This window comes from Thalassophryne amazonica, chromosome 14, assembly GCF_902500255.1.
Source record: "Thalassophryne amazonica chromosome 14, fThaAma1.1, whole genome shotgun sequence".
NCBI lineage: Eukaryota > Metazoa > Chordata > Actinopteri > Batrachoidiformes > Batrachoididae > Thalassophryne > Thalassophryne amazonica.
The window spans coordinates 37,412,639-37,439,239 of NC_047116.1; the positions used below are offsets into that span (position 1 = coordinate 37,412,639).

The following is a 26,601-nucleotide window of genomic DNA, read 5'->3' on the forward strand; positions in this document are numbered from 1 at the left end:
TTTCTGCCAAACGTTCCTGTGTTTGATCCATGATTGAAATGTAATCAGTGTACAGACTGCAAAAACCTTTAAAATATGACGAGACAGGAAGGAGTGAAACCGGAAAAGTGGCCAATCACAGACCTTGCGGTCGTCATCATTTAGCAGGTGCATGTCAGGCTATGGAGAGTGTTCGCAGCCATGCAGATGGCTCTGATTTAAAGTGATTGTCTTTGGTTTGCCACAGCCAGGAATATGTGTGAACCTTAAGACCATATTATAGTGGAGGCAGCAAGTAGCATTTTATTAATAATCTCGAACCTTGAATAAAGGCCTACCTTGTTTAAGCACCGGGACTGAGTATGGTTTGAAGAAAATAAATGCCCAGGCTTTTAATCAAGGAAATACGGTACCCACTTTCCTTGAATCAGCTAGTGTCAGTGCTGTACTTCATTTCGTACCTCTGTTGCGACTGGACACAGGAAATACAGTAGTGTTCAGAATAATAGTAGTGCTAAACAGTAGTGCTAAACCACAGTAAAAAACTGTGGTTATACAACTAAATACTAGTTTAGTGATTCACAGGATTGCTAAAAAAGCAGTTTGAACATAATAGTTTTGAGTTTGTAGCGTCAACAGCAGATGCTACTATTATTGTGAACACCCCCTTTTCTACTTTTTTTTACTAATAGTCCAATTTCATAGCCTTAAGAGTGTGAATATCATGAATGCTTGGTCTTGTTGGATTTGTGAGAATCTACTGAATCTACTGGTACCTTGTTTCCCATGTAACAATAAGAAATATACTTAAAACCTGTATTAATCTTTTTAGTCACATAGCACTATTATTATTCTGAACACTACTGTACATTGCGATGGGACGGGAAATTTTGCCCGATGTGAGCGAAAATCCATTATACACAATCCACTATATACAGTGTTTATTATATGGAAAATCATACAAAAACACTGGGACTTTTGCTTTTGCCCTTTGAATGCGAGTGTCTGGTTTCTACGATGATAGTTTAGGCGAGTTTTACTGTGTATAAATTATGATTTGTGTTTGCATCTTTCAGGCAGCAATTTGGGGAAACAAATCAACCAAAGGTTTGGTGGCTTGGTGATGAGAGCATTGACCTTTTGGGCAGAAGAACTGCTGATATACATAAGTCCTGACTGGATCTGGCACCTGACACACCAAACCTGCCCATCCAGTCAAATACCCAATAATACAACGAGTACTTGACTGGTTTTGGTCAGGGAGGTATAAATGTAGCTCATGAATGAGTATGGGTTTTACATTAAGCAACTGTGTTTATAGAGATTTGATTTAAGATTTTATCAGCCCCTTTCCTACAGTTTTTTTCCTTTGCTTTTATTTTCATGTTGGCAAATGTGTTGAAATGTCTGTTTCTGGAATTGTTTGGTCTTTTGTTTTTATTGTAATGTCCATTTTGTAGTCACATGGCTAAAACATGTCAAATCAAAAGTTTTTTTTTTTTACTTGGATGTGGGTTTGTGGATTTTGAAGTCAAGCATGTTTTCCCATAATATGCCATTTTCAAAGGCACGTGGCAGCTTAGTGAACTGGTGCAATATGACGGGCACCAATGGGAGAGGTTCCTTTGCAGAGGTCATGTCATTATCACCATCATCATCATTGGTTGAAGAATGTGGATGTAGAAAAAATAAGATATTCAAGAAGTGGTTCAGATTTTTAAAAAATGATAAAGAAGGGTGGAAGCATATGGCAGAAAATGCAAATATTTTCGGTCTTTTCCCATCAGAAGATAGATGTTTGTCCTTCACTGTGTGTTATCGGGCACATATGATATTTCTACAGCTATATTCAGATGGAGAAAGAAGAAATGTACTTTGTAAGAGCAGAAGTGTCTTCCTTTCACCCCTTTTCCTCAAGCTCTAATGCAGCAGAGCCCTTTGGTGGTTGAGACACATCACTCTTACAGGATGCACCAAAAAAGGTTGGTTAATGTCGGAGAAAGACCTTGTAAGCAAAAGTCGGTGAAGTTGCCCACCAGCTCTAATAAATTCTCCAGTCTCACATCAATTCAGTAATCAACTGGAAGCTGTATAATGCTTTCAGCCTCAATGAGCAACTTCACTCTGCTTGCAGAACGAACATAACTGTTCCCTGTGTGAGTCATTGTAACGTGTTTAACATGTAAAATGACTTGTGTCAGTGGAACAGCGAGATGAAGGAAAACAGAAACAAAGGAGGTCAATTCAATTACATTTCACACAGACTTGATGTTTCATTAACATTTTCATCAGATTTGTTGCACACATATTTTAGAACTTTTTACATCACTAATCTTTAAAGAGGTCATATTGTACACCCTTTTAGCAAGATAATATATGTCAGCAGGAGCCTACAAAATAAAATAAATAAATAAACTTACTCAGCTCTGCAGACTGTGACTTTCACAAAAGCAGAATTTATAAATCCTCCATGAAGGCAAGGCTTGACCTAAGGTGGGCCACAAATCCTGGCTTTATATGTTTCACTAATTCCTCAGTGACACCAAGAAAAACAGTGTTTGGAGACTGTGGCATGACCCAAATTAGTGGGACCATGTGCTCATCTTGCTGTCATGTTGCAACCATGATTCCCTGAAATTGGCAAGTCGAACATGGTGACTAGGTCTTACGTATTAAATAAAATCACTCACACTTTTAATATAAAGATGACTTCTGCAGGAATGGCGTGTGAGTCCAGAAAGTAGTTAGCAACAACCATTGTTCAGTGTTGTTAGCTAATATCCGTAGCTCCTCCAAAAATGTTAGTCCTATCAATGTTCTGCGAAAAACGTTGTTTTCGCAGCGTTCATCCTTGACCCAAAATACATAAGCATACTGAAAGGCAAATGTCAGCTCTCCACAGTTTTCCTATGATCGAAGTTTCATGCACGCACAGCTGCTGTAAGCAAGTGATTTTAATGTGACAAACAGAGATGGTGGTGGAAGACATAAAACCGCTACACATTTCACTCAATGGTAACAGCAACATGACATTTAACTAAACTGACTAAACTAATTGAATGACAAACACAGTAAATCAATAACACTAACAACACTGTTAAACTAACATGAACCACAATAACAACATTTAAAACCTCAAAACCTGAACTCCCATGGTGCATTGCAGCACAGTGTCCATTGTTTACTGGTTAGCTATAATTACTAATTTCATCAAAAATATTTGTCCTATCAACTTTCCGTTTTCGCAGTGTTCATCCTTGACCCAAAATACATAGGTATACCAAACTGCATATGTCAGCATTTCCCGGTTTTTGTGTGATTGAAGCCATACATACGCACACACACACACATACACACATGCACACACACATGCACACAGAGGCCCCTTGGCTATTATAATATAGGTGTGGATGCAGTGAATAACTATGACAAATAGGGGAACAATGCAAATCTGTTGCCATCTGTTGCAAATCTGTTGCCATCTAAATACAACCATCGGCTGGAGTGTATTTATTCTGGCCAATTCTGGATCTCAATGCCAGTCTCCTTGCAGCTGTGGATGTAAAAGCACATCACATCATGGCTCTCCAGAAGGAGGAGTTGAGCATGTGTGTTGAGCATGCCAAGTAATTAAAAAAAAAACTCAGATTAACTGGGTGGGTCATGGGTGAATGAAATAAATCGTGTAGAAGTAAAATATTTTAGTGTTAAGGGCACAGTACCTTCTTATCATCTGCATGATCATCCAATACGTGATTACAATCACATCGCACCACACAAATTACCACATTCTCACTGCGTCTGTCCTGTAAAAATCAAGGCTGTGACACATGTTGCACAAGTTATCATATGTCCACATGTCGGCTCAACAATAAACTGCAGTCAGAAATACAGCTTTACACTCAATTACAACAGCAACAACATGAAGTAAAATGCACCTTCCCACTGGAATTCCCTTGGAATTTATGACACACTGGCATCTGACACATGCCAGTCTACAAATCAATCAACTGCCCATATAGGAACCTGCTGCTCATATGCAGCTTTGGTGCACTGGCATAACTGCAACGTAAAATGAAACTACACTGATACTCAAAAAAATTAAACAACAACAAAAAACAAACAGACCTTTCTGCATGTCAGGGATTGGGTGTTTTGGATTCTTGTTTTTCTGTTATGCTTTTACAGTGTTTGGTTCTGATCACATTCGGTGGGATGATTTTCTTGTCTGTCTTTTTCTGCTTGGGGTTTTCTGTTTCTGTTTTTCTTGTCTGTCACTTGGTGCTTGATGATGGGCGTGTCCCTCTGTCTTTACACTCTCACGTCCTGGATTTTTCTCCTCACACCTGTTCCTCATTTTCTGCTCATCACCTTCCTGTATTTAAGCCTCACCATGTCCACCTGTTCCCTGCCAGATCGTTGTGATTCATGCCTTCGCTTCCAGCCTTGTTCCAAGTGTTTTACTTGTCCTGCTTGCCTCTTGTTTTCATGACGTCTGCCTGATGAACTTGTTACTGTTGCTTATTCTGGACTGCCTTTTGGTGTACCAAACCCTGCTTGTTTCATCAGTAAACCTTTTTGAACAACTCCACTCTGTGTCTGAGCCTAGCACTTTCCATTTCATGTTACAAAGTCTGATAGTGCAGACCTTGAATTTTCAAAATTTCAGCTGCAAAAATGTCCTTACAAACAATGTTTTTGTTTGTTTCTTTTGTCTCTTGTTTTAAATGAAAAGGAAGAGCTGCTGGCCACGCCCTGTCTCTGTTAAGACATGGGTGTCTCTCTGTCTCTTTCCCATAAAATATGTGGGCGTGTCACACATAGCAAGCAGGAGTCCAGATATGAACTTCCGTGACAAGTATAAAATGCATTATTTTAGACCTAAATTTTGCTAAAGAGACCTAAAAAAAACCCTCCCAAAACAAGCAAACACGAAAAGTCATAAACCTATGTTTAGGATAATTAACATTAAAGTCCAACCATGTTAGACTGTAAAGCCCTGGTCAAACGGCACTAACGAAGAACACCAAAGTCAAAATGAAACAAGAAATCTGGACTTAGCTTGACTTTCGGAGACGGCGTTTAACTGTCGTCAAGCTTCATTCCTGAAACTGGCACTTTGTTACAGTTTTCAAACTGTTCAAAAATGTGAACAAATCCTGGCGACAACCTCAATTTGTCTGTATCCAGTTTTGCTTTCTGTGTTGACAATTCCTCATCGTTTGTGTAGTTCCCATACCGTCATCCAACTTTGTAAAGCAACGTTTTCATACAGAAACAATAACAGTAAAAACGTTTTATCAACTACTTTAACTATTTACGCACGATCCAGCCGTGTGCGCACATGTTGTTGTAGTGAAGACAAACCTGTTGACAAGACAAACCTGATCTCACAGCTACAGGTGCCGCGGACACCACAGGCTGGCTGCAGACTTGATCACAGGCTGGCGCTCGGTCTAATACCCGCTGTCAAGTCACGTCATCATGAATGTTTCTTTTTGATTTTGTTTAGCATGTCAAGGTCGCCGATCGCTTCATTTTTCTTTTGTCAGTTTCGGTTTTCGTTCTTTTATACGCTCTGGACTCGCAGGCCTTTTGGTGATGGGAGAAGTGCCGGCTCATTTGACCACTTTTCTTGACGATTTGTGACTTTTTTTTTCTTCATTCAGCTATCGTCGTGTACCGTGTGACCGGGCCCTAAAAGACTGCACACTGTATGACCTCTTTAACAGATATTGATCAGTCCTGTGTAGGCTGCACGTCACTGAAATGTTGTAGCTCAATATATGTGGTTAATTAATAATATAAAGTTGTGTGGAATGTCAGTCTGAAACTGAATTGACTCATGCACATTCCCAAGTTCGGTTTGTGTCGGACATTAACAGCGTTGCACTTGTTGTCACATCAAACGCTGCAGACAGAAGCGTAACACACAAACAGATTTGGGAACAAACAGATTATTAATATCTATATGTGGGGGGGAAAAGAGGTTCACCAGACAGAAACAGCTATAATAAATTCCTTCATTTGTGAAGCAGAACTTTGCAAGGGTTCTCGAATGCATTTGCATAATACAAGCATACATAGTCAGTCCAATAATGATGGTTATTGTGAAAAAAAGGACTATGTTGAAAAAGATAATAATTATAATGACAATAATGTTTTTTCTTAATACTGTAGTTATTTTGATGGGGATGAAGATGATGGTGCTTACCCACGAGTCCCAGTTTTCAGGCTGTGGGGAAAACACAACAAACAGCAAAATGAGAAGACAGTATTAAACATCTTGCACATCATTTGCATTTAATACAACTAGTCCAGTGCAGGTCCCCATGCTCAAAATCAACAAGTCCACAGCAAAAAATTCTTCAGCAAGAGGTTACAAGCAATGCTTTGTTAAAGAAAAACCAAAACACCCAAATGTAATGAAATAAAATTCAGAAGACATAACCACCGGTGTACTTATTTTGTTTACGTGCAGTCTGACTGTAGGCAACACTCCACTGCAAAATTCTAAAATCTGATAATGAATAAAAACAGCACCAAAAGGATCTGAATTTAGATGAACTTGGAAGTCACAAATTCAAATCTAAAACTTCAAGTTCTGTATGTTCTTGTTATTCAGTTTAATTTATTGAATTCTGATACCAAAAAAGCAAGTGTAACATCCAGCTGGAAGGAAAAAAAATAAAATAAAATACACAAACACAAAAAAACCCTATAAAAACAGTCTGGTGCAAAATTCATGTTGAAAAAATTCACAATGAAACATTCAAAATGTAATGTTCAGTTTGCTTAAAAACACTTGACAGCAGACCGATTTCTGAAATTATAGTAAAATGCAAGACAACCAAAAAGAAGAATGCATTAATAACCCTTGACAATCTGAAAATTTAAGTGTATATATATATATATATATATATATATATATATATATATATATATATATATATATATATATATATATATATATACTGTATGTATATGTGTGTATGATTTGGTTTTGTTGTCTGATTATTTTTTTCCCCATGTTGAATTTCTTTTAATAAGAACTGGCTTCCAAACTGAATTCTATCATTTGAATTTGTGCAGTAATGAAAATGGCATTTTGAATATGAATGTATTTTTCATTCAAATTTTTTTTTAAATTTGACTGCTATAATTTGACTACACAGAACTTTAAACTGAGTTATGAATTTATGACTTTACATTCACAGTTGGTTCAAATTCAGATCCTTATGACATTATTTCTTTTGCTGTTCTTACCATTTGTAGTCATGTAATCCCATTTGGAAATTTCTGAAATGCACAGTTACAGTGCAGTGGTGGGATGGGCCACCTTGGCCCCCCTCCTGGATACGCTTATCTATGTCAGCTTGTACATACCAATGAACCACTGACCACACTGTGACATATCTCTATCCACAAGAGTCCTGAGAACACACGGTGTGAACATTTCCAAGTGAGCCGAGCAATTTGTTAGCTCATTCAACAGCGCTACAACTTCTGTCAGTTACACACAACTCAAATGATTCTGATATTCAGAAGGCTTTCTGAAGAGAAAGAAGTACGAGCAGAGCAGGGCGACAGTCAAAATTTCATGCTTTGTGTGAGTCGAAGCACAAATTAGTGTTCAATAAAAGAAGAGTTTTACAGATCATCATGCCGCCATCCACCCAATGTTTTATAAACTGCACGAAGCAGAACAGGGAACACTTCAGTCCAGGGCACCGTCACAAGTGACTTCATTTTGCATCCAGATTCAAGGAGCTTATTTAAGTGCATCAGAAAGCACTATTAGTTTCAGCGGAAAAGTCCTATGATAGTGAAACAGGTTAATTTAAACTTTGATATCATATTAAAAGCTCTCTCAATCAAAGATAAAATCACTTGTGAAGCCTGGCACTTCTTGCAGTGTAAAGTCTTTATGCTGTCATGCTGTCAATCATCCACCTGTGTTACCGCGGAGACTTTGGTTGCTGCAATAAGGGAGTCCAGGTCCATGTCCAACAGGTTGCTCACTGCAGGACTGTCAAACTGATAACAACAGGAACAGGAGGATTCATTGGCTGACGGCGTGTAACCGAGTGTGCCAGGAAAGGAAGGACAAGAGAGTCAGGAGGAGAAAGAGGAGGAGGAGCAGGCCAGAGGAAGCATTACCTAAATGTTCTGAGCTGTATGTGAGGACGGAGGGGAATGTTAAAGAGATGTCCCACAGCCGGTGGACATCAGCTGCCCACTCACCTGTGTCGGGGAGGAGACGCTGATGTCAGGAGTAGCTGCAGCATCAAACAGGTTAATGATATTCTCTGTTTTCATTTCCTTAGATGGCGTCACTTTGGGCGGGGGAGGCACTGCTGGCTTTAGCTAAAACAGAGGAAGAAATACACAGAAATGTTACAACAAATAAATCAGTAAACTGCACAGATATTTACAATATTTACAGTGGTATTGTTCTGCATACATGCCCATGCTTGTCTTGCAGGACAAGCATGGGCATAATTGAGTCAGTGTGTCAGTCAATGAGTAAGTCAATCAATCAGTCTGTCAGTCAGTGAGTGGATGAGTCAGTAAGTTAGTCAACCAGTCAGTCAGTGAGTGAGTCAAACAGTGAGTAAGTCAATCTGTAAGTCAGTGAAAGAGTGAGTGAGTGAATGACTCAGTCAGTCAGCTTGTTCAGGCAGTCATATGTAAAGTAGGCCTTTTTCTTGTAGGTGATTTTTGTAGCCTTGTTACTTCACAACCAGAAGGGGAGTGAGGTATTGTTTTGAGTGTGTGTGTTACTGGGCAACCAATAATTTAATGCTTAAATCTGTTCTCTTTATCTATTTATCTTTTATGGTTACTGGGCAGCCCGAAAGAGCGACGTGGGCCTGCCCTCCTGTGGGTTCACCACTTGCAGAGGGGGCCATGGGGGTCGGGTGCAGAGAGGACTGGATGGTGGTTGAGGGCGGGTGGCCCGGAGGCCCGGTCCATGCTCACAGCCTCTGGCTGTCAGGACGTGGAATGTCACCTCGCTGGGGGGGAGGAGCCTGAGCTTGTGAGGGAGGTTGAGAGGTAACGACTAGAGATAGTCTGGCTCACCTCCACGCACAGCTTGGGATCTGGTACCCAACTCCTGGAGAGGGGCTGGGTGCTCCACTTTTCTGGCGTTACCCACGGGGAGAGGCGGCGGGCGGGGGTAGCATTGCTCATTGCTCCCCAGCTCAGGCACCATATGTTGGAGTTCACCCCGGTGAACGAGAAGGTCGCGTCCCTACACCTTCGGGTTGGGGACAGGTCTCTCACTGTTGTCTCGGCCTACAGGCCAAGCGGCAGTGCAGAGTACCCGACCTTCTTGGAGTCCCTGGGAGGGGTACTAGGTAGTGCTTCGACTGGGGACTCGATTGTTCTGTTCCAAGTAGACGGCGACAGTGAGACCACGCGGGGGTGATCGGGAAACACGGCCTCCCCGATCTGAACCTGAGTGGTGTTCAGTTGTTGGACTTCTGTGCTAGCCACAGTTTGTCCATCACAAACACCATGTTCGAGCACAAAGGTGTCCATAAGTGCATGTGGCACCAGGACACCCTGAGCCAGAGGTCGATGATCAACTTTGTAGTCGTATCATCTGACCTTCGGCCACGTGTCTCGGACACTCGGGTGAAGAGAGGGGCTGAGCTGTCGACTGATCACCACCTGGTGGTGAGTTGGATCTGCTGGGAGGGGAGAAAGCCGGTCAGACCTGGCAGGCCCAAACATATCGTGAGCGTCTGCTGGGAATGATTGGCGGAACCCTCTGTCAGCGAGGTCTTCAACTCATGTTGGAGTCAACATGTTGGAGACATGGAGTCCCAGTGGACCATGTTCTCCACCTGCATTGTCGATGCGGCCACTCGTAGCTGTGGACGCAGGGTCTCTGGTGCCTGTCACGGAGGCAATTCCCGAATCCGGTGGTGGACGCCGGAAGTAAGGGATGCCGTCAAGCTGAAGAAGGAGTCCTACTTGTCTTTGTTGGCAGGTGGGACTCCAGAGACAGCTGACAGGTAACGGCAGGCCAAGCGTGCTGCAGCCTGTGCGGTCGCAGATGCAAAAACTCGGATTTGGGAGGAGTTCGGGGAGGCCATGGAGGAGGACTATTGGTCCGCTTCGAAGAAATTCTGGCAGCAGCTCTCCACCAACACTGTCTACAGTGCGGGTGAGGAGCTGTTGACCCTGACTGGGGATGTTGTCGGGTGGTGAAAGGAATATTTCGAGGATCTCCTCAATGCCATCGTCATGCCTTCCGAAGAGGAAGCAGAGACTGGAGACTCAGAGGCCCACTCATCCATCACACAGGTCGAAGTCACTGAGGTGGTCAGAAAGCTCCTCAGTGGCACGGCTCCTGGGGTGGGTGAAATCCGTCCGGAGTAAATTAAGTCTCTGGATGTTGTGGGACTGTCTTGGTTGACACATCTGTGCAACATCGCGTGGTGGTCGGGGACAGTGCCTCTGGATTGGCAGACCGGGGTGGTGGTCCCTTTGTTTAAGAAGGGGGACTGGAGGGTGTGTTCCAACTACAGGGGGATCACACTTCTCAGCCTCCCCGGTAAGGTCTATTCCAGAGTACTGAAGAGGAGAATTCGACTGATAGTCGAACCTCAGATTCATTAGGAGCAGTGTGGTTTTCGTCCTGGTCACAGCACACTGGACCAGCTCTACACCCTCCATCGGGTGCTTTAGGGTTCATGGGAGTTCGCCCAACCGGTCCACATGTGTTTTGTGGATCTGGAGAAGGCGTTCGACCATGTCCCTCGAGGCGCCCTGTGGGGGGTGCTCCAGGAGTACGGGGTCCGGGGTCCTTTGTTAAGGGCTATCCGGTCCCTCTACAACCGCAGCAGGAGCTTGGTTCGCATTGCCGATAGTAAGTCAAGCCTGTTTCCAGTGCACGTTGGCCTCCACCAGGGCTGCCCTTTGTCACCGGTTCTGTTCATTACCTTTATGGACAGAATTTCTAGGCACAGTCAGGGTGTAGAGGAGGTCCGGTTTGGGAACCACAGAATCTCGTCTCTGATGTTTGCGGACGACGTGGTTCTGTTGGCTTCATCAAATCAGAACCTTCAGCGTGCACTGGAGTGGTTTGCAGCCGAGTGTGAAGCGTCCAGGATGAAAATCAGCACCTCCAAATCCGAGGCCATGGTTCTCGACCGGAAAAGGGTGCTTTGACCTCTTCAGGTTGGTGGAGTGTCCTTGCCTCAAGAGGAGGAGTTTAAGTATCTCGGGGTCTTGTTCACAAGAGAGGGACAGATGGAGCATGAGCTCGACAGACGGATCGGTGCAGCATCTGCAGTGATGCGGTCACTGCATCGGGCCGTCGTGGTGAAGAGAGAGCTGAGCAGGGGGGCAAAGGTTTTGATTTACCGATCGATATACGTTCCAACCCTCACCTATGGTCATGAGATTTGGCTCATGACCGAAAGAACAAGATCAAGAGTACAAGCGGCCGACATGAGTTTCCTCCGCAGGGTGGCTGGGCGCTCCCTTAGAGATAGGGTGAGGAGCTCAGTCACTCGGTAGGAGCTTGGAGTCGCGCCGCTGCTCCTCCACGTTGAAAGGAGCCAGCTGAGGTGGCTCAGGCATCTTTTTCGGCTGCCCCCTGGACGCCTCGCTGGAGAGGTGTTCCGGGTACATCCCATCGGGAGGAAGCCCCGGGGAAGACCCAGGACACGCTGGAGGGACTACGTCTCGCAGCTGGCTTGGGAATGCCTAGGGGTTCCCCCGGAGGAGCTGGGGGAGGTGTGTGTGGATCGGGAGGTCTCAGCGGCTTTGAATGACCTGCTGCCCCCCGCGACCTGACCTCGGATGAAGCAGAAGAAAATGGATGGATGGATGGAATCTATTCTCTTTATCTATTTATCTATTACAGAATTCAGCTTTAATTATTATTGCTAGAAATCTTAGACAAAAAGAAATAGTACCATATCATCCCAATAGAGCGCTTCGCTCTCAGACTGCAGGCTTACTTGTAGTTCCTAAGGTTTGTAAGAGTAGAATGGGAGGCAGAGCCTTCAGCTTTCAGGGTCCTCTCCTGTGGAACCAGCTCCCAATTCAGATCAGGGAGACAGACACCCTCTCTACTTTTAAGATTAGGCTTAAAACTTTCCTTTTTGCTAAAGCTTATAGTTAGGGCTGGATCAGGTGACCCTGAACCATCCCTTAGTTATGCTGCTATAGACTTAGACTGCTGGGGGGTTCCCATGATGCACTGAGTGTTTCTTTCTCTTTTTGCTCTGTATGCACCACTCTGCATTTAATCATTAGTGATTGATCTCTGCTCCCCTCCACAGCATGTCTTTTTCCTGATTCTCTCCCTCAGCCCCAACCAGTCACAGCAGAAGACTGCCCCTCCCTGAGCCTGGTTCTGCTGGAGGTTTCTTCCTGTTAAAAGGGAGTTTTTCCTTCCCACTGTTGCCAAGTGCTTGCTCACAGGGGGTCGTTTTGACCGTTGGGGTTTTTCTGTAATTATTGTATGGCTTTAGCCTTACAATATAAAGCGCCTTGGGGCAACTGTTTGTTGTGATTTGGCGCTATATAAATAAAATTGATTTGATTTGATTTGACTTAATTCTTTATGGTTACTGGACAACCAATTCAGCTTTAATCATTATTGCTAGAAATCTTAGACAAAAAGAACTTTCACTTTAATTCTTTATGGTTAGTGGGCTAATGCTTTAATCTGTTCTCTTTATCTATTTATCTATTACAGAATTCAGCTTTAATCATTATTACTTTCATATGTGTGTGTGTGTGATAGTTTAATGTAGTGTGTGTGTGTGTGTGTGTGTGTGTGTGTGTGTGTGTGTGTGTGTGTGTGTGTGTGTGTGTGTGTGTGTGTGTGTTTGTTATGCTTTAATCTCGTGTGAGTGTATGTGTGTATACGTGCACTTTGACTATGGGGCACTTTCAACACAAGGGCCCCAAAGACGTCCACCTTGGTGCCCCCAATCACCATACCAAGTTTGGTGTCGATCGCTTAATCGCTGTGGAAGTTCACCCAGAACACAAATCGTGCCATATACAAATCGTATATACATACAGTGGGGCAAAAAAGTATTCAGTCAGTCCCTGACTGTGCAAGTTCCCCTACTTAGAAAGATGAGAGAGGTCTGTAATGTTCAACATAGGTACACTTCAACTGTGAGAGACAAAAAGAGAAAAAAAATCTGGGTAATCACATTGTAGGATGTTTAAAGAATTTATTTGTAAATTATGGTGGAAAATAAGCATTTGGTCAATCAAAAAAATTGAACTCAATACTTTGTAACATAATCTTTGTTGGCAATGACAGGTCAAACATTTCCTGTAAGTCTTCACCAGGTTTGCACACACTAGCTGGCATTTTGGCCCATTCCTCCATGCAGATCTCCTGTAGAGCAGTGATGTTTTGGGGCTGTCACTGGGCAGCATGGACTTTCAACTCCCCAAACAAATTTTCTATGGGGTTGAGGTCTGGAGACTGGCTTGGCCACTCCAGGACCTTGAAATACTTTTTATGGAGCCACTCCTTTGTTGCCTGAGTGGTGAGTTTGGAATCACTATCATGCTGGAAGACCCAGCCATGTTGCACCTTCAATGCTTTTACTGATGGAAGGAGATTTTGGCTTTAAAATCTCAAATCCCATATTCATTCTTCCCTTAACACGGAGCAGTCGTCCTGTCCCCTTTCTAGAAAAAACAGCCCCAAAGCATGATGTTTCCACCCCCATGCTTCACAGTAGATATGGTGTTCTTGGAATGCAACTCAGCACTCTTCTTCCTCCAAACACGACAAATTGAGTTTTTACCAAAATGTTCTATTTTGGTTTCATCTGACCACATGATATTCTCCCAATCCTCTTCTGGATCATCCATATGCTCTCTGGCAAACTTCAGATGGGCCTGGACATGTACTGGCTTAAGCAGGGGGACACGCCTGGCACTGCAGGATTTGAGTCCCTCTCTGCGTAGTGTGTAGCCTTTGTTACTTTGGTCCCAGCTCTCTGCAGTCATTCATCAGGTCCCTCCGTGTAGTTCTGGGATTTTTGTTTACCATTCTCATGATAATTTTGACCCCACAGGAGATTATCAATGGTCTTGTATGTCTTCCATTTTCTTACAATTGATCCCATAGTTGATTTATTCACACCAACCTGCTTGCCGATTGTAGATTCACTCTTCCCAGCCTTGTGCAGGTCTACAGTTTTGTCCCTGGTTTCCTTACACAGCTCTTTGGTCTTGGCTATGGTGGACAGGTTGGAGTGTGATTGAGTGTGTGAACAGGCATCTTTTATACAGGTAACAAGTTCAAACAGGTGCAATTAATACAGGTAAAGAGTGCAGAACAAGAGGGCTTCTTAAAGAAAAATGAACAGGTCTGTGTGAGCCAGAATTCTTGCTGGTTGGTAGGTGTTCAAATACTTATTTGCAGCAGTAACATACAAATAAATTATTAAAAAAATCATACATTGTGTTTTCCGGATTTGTTTTTTTAGATTATGTCTCTCACAGCGGACATGCACCTAAGATGAAAATTTCAGACCCCTCCATGATTTCTAAGTGGGAGAACTTGCAAAATCGCAGGGTGTTCAAATACTTATTTTCCTCACTGTAACTCCTCCCCATTCTAGAAAAACAATGCATGTTGAAAACAGTATTATTAATCTCATTGGTCATATTACTTTTATCAATACTGAAATACAATATAGATTTAAATATCATATGTGAAATACACTGTTGTACAGTACTTTGAATTTTGTTTTAACATTACTGTATTAAAAAAAGCTGTTCAAAAAAAATGTTCAAAAAGAAAAAGTAAATCTGTTTCAGAACAGAATATCTGTAAGGCCTTTCGGGAAAGCAGGAGGTGCAATATCACAGGAGTAGAACTGACATGTATTTATGTCATTAATTACAACATAATTACACATGCACAAATTTATGGTGCAGCTCTGATCTACTATTTGTGTGGATGTTTACCTTGGATGGCGATTTAGGGATCGGGGGTGGTCCTCCGGGCCTGAGAGTGTGGTTAGATTCATCTTTACCACTGATAGTCAGACAGACAAAAAGGAAAGATTGAGATTAATTAATGAGAAGATGAGGGTGAGGATTTGCAGGAAAGGTTCAAAAAAGCTGGAAGGAGAAGTTACAGTTTAGAGAAAAGTTACTTGGCATGCTCAGTAAAAGTCCAAGTGGAGAGAAGTTTTAGTTGCAAGAGCTCATGCAGTATAAGTGAGCCTCTTTTTGCACTATTGCATTTTTTTTCTCCCTACAGCTCATGCAAGCACACTTTGTCTGTGGCTGTGACCTTTGCAAATTCTAAAAAGCAGCAGTGATAGTGGCATCTGCTATCATTATGAAAATATTATTTCATGAAAACCTCAAATCTGTAGATATGTCATGGGTTTGGCATAAACAGGCAACTAAAAGCTGTACTCAGCAACTCTATTTGGCAACAAGTGGTAGTACTTTAAAACCTAAACACTATGGAGCCTATGTTGATCATCTATAGTGCTCAGTTTACAGTGCATAGTGCAAAAGCATTTGGGGCGTGTCCAACTCCACTATGCTATTTTTGTGGTAGCACAAAGTAAGGTATAGGGATCGTCACAGGCGTATTTTCAGCATGACATGAATTTAATCCAATTAGTTTTCCACCTGTCACTCCCTTTAACCCTCTGGAGTCAACTGACGCGCCCTCGCGTCAAAAATCAAATGACCTAATTAAGCGTTCCTCCCAATAATTTTTGGAAGGTTTTTGCTGCATTATTATGGTAATGTGTGTGGAGCAGTTCTCTCCGTTCGTGTGCTCCTCCAATATGCATGCGAATAGACTTCTCTCTTTCCTTTTCTTTGCCTGAAGCAGTTTCAAGGTCAGAGAAACCATGACTGCCTCTTTATGATTTGGTGTTAAACACACACTCTAAACCAATCCAAAATTAATCATAAACCCATGTATTTGAAACATATTCTCCTATATCATTGGTGGAAAAACACGCTCACCAATCAAACCAATCAAAACCACCGATTCCACGTGGATTGTTGGTGGACCCCACGTGGAATTGTTCTTGAGAGAAAAAAAATGCCACCAGGGACAAACGATGCCATCAAGTGACCCACAGCAGGAATGACAAAGTATCAGGCCATTCCAGAGCCAACCAATAAAAGTCAGAGAAGTCTTGATTTGCTTTGCTTTGAATTGTTTATCTGAGTAGTACAAACATAATTTGTGTGGCATGTTATTGTATGTAAATTGCTGTACAAAAAATGCCTGAAGCACTCCTGTATTTTAATGCAAATAGATGTATATAACATTGTTTTTGCTACATTTTTGCAAATTTTTGAAATTTACAATTTTTATTTGCATTCTAAGTTATAAAAATGGTTCACTAAAGATGTTTGTGGTTTTCACAGTAAAAAAAACAACCTTTTTCATATTCAAATGTCATGTTTTTGCATGAATTTAGGTTTCATGTGTTAATATAGAATGCCAAAATGGAATAAAAACTGTAAGGTCACACAGGTGCTAAAAAAATGACACCAAACAAGGCAAAGTAAACATTTTTTTTAAGCTGAATTATGAAGGTAAAACCAAAAGTAGTCAAAATCACCCAAATATACCCCAGACTCCAGAGGGTTAAGAGACAAGAGCACCACCAACTGACAGATTGATACTTAGATAGTAAAGTCAGAAGTGAGAGGTTTTCTGGACAGGAAAAGTTTGTACATACAAAGTGTACATGAACAGGCGGACCCAGCGCCACGAGGGGGCGCCCCCTCACGTCGTCAACCTCGCCCCCTCAGATGTGAGAGTTATCAAAAATAAAAAAGAAAGAAAAAAAGAAATACTTATATATATATATATATATATATATATATATATATATATATATATATATGTAAGTATTTCTATAATATATTATTTTATATAATAATATATAATATTATAATATTATATAATAATTCTATTATATAATAATTGTTGTGAATTATGTGAAGCGCCTTGGGGCGACTTTGTCGTGATTTGGCACTATATAAATTAATAAATTGAAATTTAAATTGAAATACTGGAAAATATAGCGCCTCACAGTTTCGCAGATTTTTTTTTGTCCAATTTTGCATGCTTTTTTTTTTTTTTTTAACAGCGCATTGTGCTCTGCGTCCTCATCAAGCAGGCCGGTGTTCTGTCGAGATGACGGGACACCTGTTGCGGCACCGCGAAGGGAGAGCACGCGCATTGTGTTCTGCGTGTCTGTTTATAAGAATCTTCTCACCCAGAAGAAAAAAGAGCGCCAACAACTACCCATAACTGTGTTCTTCACTCGGAAAAAGACACCTGCAGCGAGGTGTGAGTGGAAAAAGGCGCGACAGTGGCGCGGCGCCAGGATGAAGAGGCGCGATCAGAGGAACTGTGAAATACTGGTCAGTCACTATTAATAATTTCAATAAGGTTGGTCTTATTTTTCTACTAAGGTTTGAAGTTTGAGAGTGTTTACACACGAGAGAAAAGTGAGAAAATGTTAATGTCTGTTTGATAAAAGTGTATAAAGTGTGTAGTGAGGGGTTTTACAGCCTTAAAACGTCTATAATAATTGTAAAAAATAACGCTGACTACTTCACGGATTTCGCCTATTGCAGGCTATTTTTAGAACGTAACTCCCGTGATAAACGATGGACCACTGTACATCTACATGAAGTTTATCTTTGACCCGTTGTGTGACTGTCATGCCCAGTTGCGCTGTGTTTGCGCTTGTGATGGAGGGCTGTATGTGGGGTTAATCTACTGTCTCGTGTCAGATAAGTTGTTGGTTTGGTTTTGTGGTATGCAGGAGATCACTTGACCGAGGGTTTATACGTTCAAATAATAATTAAAAAAATACTGTCATCACTCTTTACTCTTAGTCAGTCTCTTACAACAGTTTAGCCTAAATACACGAGCTTTCTAGGAGTGCACCCAATTCATTACGCACGCTCAGAGGCAGGTACCCTCCGGTGCGCACTTTTTTTGGGGGGGCGACCCCGCCCCCTGTGATAAACTCATCACCCCCTTAATATTTTTCTTCTGCCGCCGGGCCTGTGAACACGAGTCATCCACCACACACTGGCATTGATATTAAGTAAATAATTGTCCCCATTACAGCTAATCCAAGTAGAAACTGGCCTTTCTGCCAAATTCTGGAGGTATATATGCTTTGATTCCCACTTTATTTTCTTCATAGAGTCTGCGTTCAGGGAGATGTGATTGGAGATGATTGCTATGCAACAGTATTGCTGGATACAGCTTAAAAGGCACACCTCTGCCCCACTCCTACGTATCTACAGTTCTGAGCTCACAACGCCCGATTAGAAAATCCGTGGATCCACACAACAGTCAAGCACAAGATCTCTCTCAACGATCCCAAGCCTGCAGACTGACTGAGTGACAGACAGACGCTCAAACAGACAGACAAGATTTTTGTCACCATGGTTACCACAGTCGCTGCACAGTTGTAGTTTGGCGTTTACCTCCTGTTTGCTCCAGATGATGAGACGGCGTGGTTACCTGTCTTTCTGCAAGGAGGGTCAGGTTAATGTATGTCATTTTGTTTGTTCTTAAAGCTTCGATGACTGTGTTAATTTATCTTTAGTATTATTGTGTGAAAAATAAGAAGCATGCAGTTTCAAATCGTGGCAATAACAGGTTAATGAAGGCTAATATATACGTATATATGACTGCCAAAAAAATATTACTTTAGATTAATTTTTACAGCACATATGACGCATACATTTTTAAAAATCTGAATTAATTGCACTTTGATCCTTTTTGTTTTATCATCACAGACATGGCCTGTAAATAAAGTGTTTGTGAGAGCAATAACTGGTTCGATGTTCGTGCCTTTGGACACATTTTTTTGCATGGTTTAAACAACAGCGCCAGACCAAAATTTATTGATATTTTTCTAAGTAGTGCCAAGGAAAAATGGCGCTATTAGGACAAACACAGTGCCTGGATCAGCTTTATGTTGTTCTCTGACATGAGGAAGAAAGGTTGCACAACACATAGGTAAAATACATGTCGAATACTTTTCAGACCTGCTATATCTTAAATGTGGGGGTTTTGTGTGTTTACACAAAATGCTGGTTAGACGTTAACGACTGTTAAGTCACAGCCACATCGAGTTCTTACAGGTTAAAAAGTTAAAAGTTTAAAAATGTTTGATTCATGATATTTTTCATCCAGATTTCAATGTTCAATGGGAAGATTTGGACTGTGACTAGAACAGGTATTGAGAAATAATCTCACAATTAATACATTTTTTGTTACTTGCATTGGTGCCCATATGCCAATGACATTTGATTTAGTAAATTAGTTGATCTGTTTTAAATACAAAGTGTACATTAATAAAATAAACTGAGCTACATCACAGATGATATTAATGTGCAAAGAAAGGTATCACAGTCACTTTGCAGTATAAATTAAAATTTGTATTAAAATCTGATTTTTTATGGCTGTGTTGCTCACTAACCTGTTTATGTCTGAGCTCTCCAGTTTTTCCAGGACGTTGTATAAATCCTGATCCAACTGAACACACAGAGAAAAACCTTTAACAATCAATATAACTAAATGAATTCAGCCAAGTCGTCTTTCACACACTGCCCCAAAAGGTTTTTATATTACCTCAGTATGGTGCTTTGTGAGTCCATCTTTTAGAGAGCAGGGCTGTAATTAATTATTTTCATGTGATTAACCATTGAATCTTTCTATTTTTTTTTTAACAATTAAACATTTTGTCTATTAAGTCAAATGCAATACTCCACGCAGTCCTCAATATGCCAAAGCACTAATGTCACTAAGACATACGAGGTCTGTCAATAAAGTAACGGTCCTTTTTATTTTTTTCAAAAACTATATGGATTTGAATCACGTGCGATTACATCAGCCAACCTTGAACCCTCGTGCGCATGCGTGTGTTACTGTCGCTTTAAGGACTCCCCATGGAGCCGCAGGGCGCGCCGCGCCCCGAGCCGCCGTCGTCTGCCCGTTTCGAGCTGAAAACTTCCAAATTTAAGCCTCTGTTGACCCAGGACGTCGTGAGAGAACAGAGAAGTCTCACAAAAGGTCGGGATCAGCAGTTTATCCGGACATTCCACTGTTAAAGGAGATTTTGTAATGAAAGACGTGCAGACGGATTCGCACGTCGGTGCGCAGCTGCTCATGGCCCAGCTCCACAGCAAAACACCTCTGTTGGAAGCCTTACAGAACAAGTTGGCACATGCCCAGCTGTTAAACAATTTCTCGGATACTCACTCGACTAAAAGCCATCGAAATCCGCCTAAATCTTATGAATGGTTATCAACACGGAGGTGTTTTTCCTGTGGCGCCACGCTGCGCCAGCTGGGTGCCGACGTGCGAATCCGTCCGCACATCTTTCATTACAAAATCTCCTTTAACAGTGGACTGTCCGGATAAACTGCTGATCCCGACCTCTTGTGAGACTTCTCTCTTCTCTCATGACGTCCTGGGTCAACAGAGGCTTAAATTTGGAAGTTTTCAGGTCGAAACAGGCTGACGACGGCGGCTCGGGGCGCGGCGCGCCCTGCGGCTCTGCGGGGAGTCCTTAAAGCGACAGAAACACTCCATAATCTCTCATCAGCCGTTAAAATTTTCACCGAAAACCAGCTGAATTTCTCGAATAGTGTCCACTCGGATGTGCCTCACAGTTTTTGAAAAAATTTTGATCAAGCAAAGCGGCAGTCTCTGAGCCATTCCTGAACAATGAAAAAAAAGACGAGAGGGGTGGACCAGTGCTCACTCAAAGCCTGCCCACAGGCGAATGACGCAACCAACAGGCGTGGAAAAACTCACGCATGCGCACGAGGGTTCAAGGTTGGCTGAAGTAATCGCACGTGATTGAAATCCATATAGTTTTTGAAAAAAATAAAAAGGACCGTTACTTTATTGACAGATCTCGTATTTAGTTGCTGCTGACAGCCACTGTCTCAAATTTGGCAATTTCATTTAAATGTCATGAGTAAAACCAGTTATACATTGTTTTAGCGTTGTTTAAAAAAAAATCAACCAGCCAACCAAACTGGTCATATCCTGTTTTAAAGGAGCCATAGTGTATGAAATCAGTTTGCATCTATTTTTAGCAGTTTGTATATTGTTAGCGATTAACATAATGTATCTATATTAGCATACTGTATAAAAACTATGCTGCTGTTATTACAATGTTGACCTGAAATGGCTTGTTGACCACAAGTGACATGTCACAATGTTTTCAAGAAACAGGTTATGGTTAGCCTGGGTAGCTTTAAAATTAGTGAAAGAGAATGTAAATGGTGCACAAAAAAATTTTTATTTTGAAAATTTGGGGGTGGGGGGGATAAAATTTGGAAGATTTTCAAAATAAATGACATTATGCATAAATTGTCAAAATACTTGATAGTTATGTGTTTCAAACTGGTTAACTGACAAATTGTTCCAACAGTATAAAATAAAAATTGCTGAACTTAAGGTGGTAATACCAATACTGTTAATTATTTGGATTTATAAAGCACCTTTTTATTCAAGATACCCAAAGTGCTTACAAGTTGCATTATTCATTCACTCTCACATTTACAAATTGGTGGTAGTAAGCTGCTAATGTGGCCACAGCTGCCCTGGGGCAAACTGACAGCCAGTGGCTGCCATTCTGCACCTCCAACCACCACCTCATTCATACACAGGCAAGGTGGGTTAAGTGTCTTGCCCAAGGACACAACGGCAGTATGCAGACTCTTAACTGGTTGGGAGCCAGATTCGAACCACCGACCTTTCAGTCATAGCCCCATTGGCTTGAAAATGTGCGTGTTCAATAAAATTCACTTTCAATCAATTTCAATTTATTAATTTATACAGCGCCAACTCACGACAAAGTCGCCCCAAGGCACTTCACACAATTCACAACAACACAAATTAATCTAAAATCAAAATTAAAAGCAAGAAAAGCACAATAAAAAGATAAAACACAGAAGAATAAAAGGAAATTACAAAGCAAACACAAACAAATTAAATTAATGATAAGACAGTCTAAAAAAGCGGGTCTTCGGTCTTGATTTAAAAGTCTCCACCGTGTCAGACTGCCGAATAACAGCAGGTAGATCATTCCAAAGAGTCGGACCACGGAAGGAGAAGGCTCTATACCCCACAGACTTCTTGTTCATCCTCGGCCCTGTGCAGGGCTTCTGTGTGTTCCAAAATTCCATATCTTAGGGCCCCTTCACACATAACAAAATTGGGCAAAAGAAGCAGAACACAGCCAAAAAACTGCAAACAAAAAAATTAAATGGGGAAACGCAAAACATTCCACCTGCTGTTGGGAGGGACACACGGTCAGACAGGTGTGCATAATACCGCAGCGACGGTTTTGTGCACGCGTATGAGTGTGCACGAACACAGTGCGAGCACATGAAATGTGTGGCACCACATTGCGTTGCTGCTGTGCGGGAAAACAAAAAAACCATACACCAAAAAAAAAAACACTGCAATTTCTAATATTTAATTCCACTTATCAAGCACACAATACAAGTATGATCCTTCTGTTCCTCTGTATAAGACCCATGGTCATAGACGTCAAGTCATGAAATGACATGAAACGACATGAATGACGCAGTGCGCTCATATCATGTCAACGTCTGCTGGCCCTGCGTGTCTAGTTGGCACAGTGCGTGTGTCCAGTGAGTGGCACGCTGAGGGACACCGCATCATGCGGACCATAGCTCACGTGGGTAAGGTGACATTCAGATTGACAGCTGAGTGTACTCATGATCAAACGGTCCTTTTCACATGGCACAGCCTGCCAATATGCGCTGTGTGGTCGCTCCAGCCTGTTGCAAAGGCGATACATGTTTTTATGTATTTCCACGTGAGGACATCAAGCACATGCACATGCCTCATGGTGGAGAGTTGTATGGTCATATCCGTCATAACATGGGACCTGTTCTCCAGCTGTGACTTGCAGGTCCACAGATCTCAACAGCAGCGGCTCGCACAGACATGCCCACCTTACCGAATAAACTCAACTCAAACACCACAGTCTCACTCTCTGTTCCTTTGTAATGTGATTATTTGTTATGTATCTGTTATGTAATTATGTATGTAGTTATTGTTGGATGTATTTATTTAACTGTCCTGTTCTCTATGTTTTTAATTTAACACGTCATGTGCACTGAGCCGCTGTCAGCTGAAATTGACGAGAGCATGACAGCCCACCCACACATGTGCAAGGCTGGAGTGTTGTTTATGTTGTTGATGGCAAGACATATTTCCTCCAGCTGAGCTGCGAGTACACAGCAGTCAGCTGTTCCAGCTGCTCACTGCACTGGACAGCAATCGCACTATGGGACACGCAGCCACACCTGACATTGTTGGATGATGGTGTGTGTATGTGGGGGACACATTTGTGTTTGGAGGGGGGACACACCGCACTCTTACATGTCATTTGTGTGTGTTGGGGGGGTTGGCACAGTCACAGATTAGCTTTTCAGATAAGTTTTAAAACCACCACCAATTATCTTCCGATAAATTTAGTTCTGATTTTTTCTTTGCTGGTAAAGTTTAATGTTTGTAAACCCTAAAATCAAACATTTTAGTCCATTTATGTTGTGTTTATAGCCACTGAGCAGACTGGCTGCCCGTTGCTTGCTGATATCATCATTAAGCGCAAAACGTGATTGGCCGGTCGACGCGGGGGGCATTGTGGGTAGTGTAGTTCAGGTTCACTTTGGACATTACAGTGACTTGTCCACTCGACACAAAAACAAAACAGACTAATTTCAACATTATTTTATTTTATTTCTTTGTGGCTGTAATTTATTTGCCAAGACTCAGTGGGGGAGAGGAGCTCTCATGGCGCAGCTGTGTGTACAGAGGGAGAGACTTTTCATCACGTTTCGACACTGTTTTGGATTTTAAAAAAGGACGCTTTATGTGGATTATTTATTCAGATGAATCCCACTGAAACTAACAGGTAAGAATTAATATTTACTACTTGTATTTTACTCTGCCAATCAATGCATTAATGGATGTATTTCGGTTGTTTAAGTAGCAGGGTTCAAAGCTCGTAAATGACGATGTATCTAATACCGAGATGAACTGTGACTTCTAATGCTATGTTTTATTGCTTTTGAAAGATGATGACAGTGTTTGGGGTTTTATTTATTTTATTTTTTGTTTGTTTGTTTATTAATTTTTCATGCATTCTTTGTGTTTGTCATCCTTGAATTTACCCAGCAGCCCCTGCGGCGCTTAAAGTGAAACTGGTTTGTCGGAAGCCGACACTGTAATCTGATGTGGCCACATCAAATCAATACTAATAGTTATCGGTTTTCGGTTATCTGTAATAAAGATAAATTTTTTAGCAGTTTATCGGTTTATCGTCATAAAAGATAACTTTTCAGTTATCTGATTAATGGTTATCAAAGCTAACTTTTTGGTTAGCTGTGCCCACCACTGCTTATTATTATATTTTTGTGGTTCTGCTAACAAAGCAATAACGCAACAAAATCACACTGATGGGAGCACAACTTCCTTGGCACAGGTCAATAAAAGACTGTACATTGACTTTACATTTACAATAACATTTACATTTACTCTGATGGACTACCCAGCAGTGGGGAATAAGTTTCATTACACTAGAAGTCTTTCAGAAAGCGCTGTAACTAGGTTTAAGGATATGATTCCTTCTTTATGTTCTCTAATGCCATATACCAACACAGTGCAGAGTAGCTACCTAAACTCTGTAAGGGAGATAGAGTATCTCGTCAATAGTTTTACATCCTCATTGAAGACAACTTTGGATGCTGTAGCTCCTCTGAAAAAGAGAGCTTTAAATCAGAAGTGTCTGACTCCGTGGTATAACTCACAAACTCGTAGCTTAAAGCAGATAACCCGTAAGTTGGAGAGGAAATGGCGTCTCACTAATTTAGAAGATCTTCACTTAGCCTGGAAAAGAGTCTGTTGCTCTATAAAAAAGCCCTCCGTAAAGCTAGGACATCTTTCTACTCATCACTAATTGAAGGAAATAAGAACAACCCCAGGTTTCTTTTCAGCACTGTAGCCAGGCTGACAAAGAGTCAGAGCTCTATTGAGCTGAGTATTCCATTAACTTTAACTAGTAATGACTTCATGACTTTCTTTGCTAACAAAATTTTAACTATTAGAGAAAAAATTACTCATAACCATCCCAAAGACGTATCGTTATCTTTGGCTGCTTTCAGTGATGCCGGTATTTGGTTAGACTCTTTCTCTCCGATTGTTCTGTCTGAGTTATTTTCATTAGTTACTTCATCCAAACCATCAACATGTTTATTAGACCCCATTCCTACCAGGCTGCTCAAGGAAGCCCTACCATTATTTAATGCTTCGATCTTAAATATGATCAATCTATCTTTGTTAGTTGGCTATGTACCACAGGCTTTTAAGGTGGCAGTAATTAAACCATTACTTAAAAAGCCATCACTTGACCCAGCTATCTTAGCTAATTATAGGCCAATCTCCAACCTTCCTTTTCTCTCAAAATTCTTGAAAGGGTAGTTGTAAAACAGCTAACTGATCATCTGCAGAGGAATGGTCTATTTGAAGAGTTTCAGTCAGGTTTTAGAATTCATCATAGTACAGAAACAGCATTAGTGAAGGTTACAAATGATCTTCTTATGGCCTCGGACAGTGGACTCATCTCTGTGCTTGTTCTGTTAGACCTCAGTGCTGCTTTTGATACTGTTGACCATAAAATTTTATTACAGAGATTAGAGCATGCCATAGGTATTAAAGGCACTGCGCTGCGGTGGTTTGAATCATATTTGTCTAATAGATTACAATTTGTTCATGTAAATGGGGAATCTTCTTCACAGACTAAAGTTAATTATGGAGTTCCACAAGGTTCTGTGCTAGGACCAATTTTATTCACTTTATACATGCTTCCCTTAGGCAGTATTATTAGACGGTATTGCTTAAATTTTCATTGTTACGCAGATGATACCCAGCTTTATCTATCCATGAAGCCAGAGGACACACACCAATTAGCTAAACTGCAGGATTGTCTTACAGACATAAAGACATGGATGACCTCTAATTTCCTGCTTTTAAACTCAGATAAAACTGAAGTTATTGTACTTGGCCCCACAAATCTTAGAAACATGGTGTCTAACCAGATCCTTACTCTGGATGGCATTACCCTGACCTCTAGTAATACTGTGAGAAATCTTGGAGTCATTTTTGATCAGGATATGTCATTCAAAGCGCATATTAAACAAATATGTAGGACTGCTTTTTTGCATTTACGCAATATCTCTAAAATCAGAAAGGTCTTGTCTCAGAGTGATGCTGAAAAACTAATTCATGCATTTATTTCCTCTAGGCTGGGACTATTGTAATTCATTATTATCAGGTTGTCCTAAAAGTTCCCTAAAAAGCCTTCAGTTAATTCAAAATGCTGCAGCTAGAGTACTGACGGGGACTAGAAGGAGAGAGCATATCTCACCCATATTGGCCTCTCTTCATTGGCTTCCTGTTAATTCTAGAATAGAATTTAAAATTCTTCTTCTTACTTATAAGGTTTTGAATAATCAGGTCCCATCTTATCTTAGGGACCTCGTAGTACCATA

At 41.4% G+C, this 26,601-nt stretch overlaps 1 protein-coding gene across 2 annotated transcripts in view; it reads right to left on the minus strand.

Annotated features, from left to right (window-relative positions):
- The window catches only part of LOC117525376 (myc box-dependent-interacting protein 1), a 56,335-nt gene that overhangs the window by 8,184 nt on the left and 21,550 nt on the right, over nucleotides 1-26,601 (minus strand). For both annotated transcript variants that reach the window (XM_034187224.1, XM_034187225.1), the window contains exons 10-14: nucleotides 19,482-19,537; nucleotides 18,481-18,525; nucleotides 14,953-15,022; nucleotides 8,224-8,346; nucleotides 6,194-6,214 (exon numbers count right to left, since the gene is read on the minus strand). In XM_034187224.1, coding sequence (XP_034043115.1) covers nucleotides 6,194-6,214; nucleotides 8,224-8,346; nucleotides 14,953-15,022; nucleotides 18,481-18,525; nucleotides 19,482-19,537 — 315 coding nt within the window. The remainder of the gene's footprint in view (nucleotides 1-6,193; nucleotides 6,215-8,223; nucleotides 8,347-14,952; nucleotides 15,023-18,480; nucleotides 18,526-19,481; nucleotides 19,538-26,601) is intronic.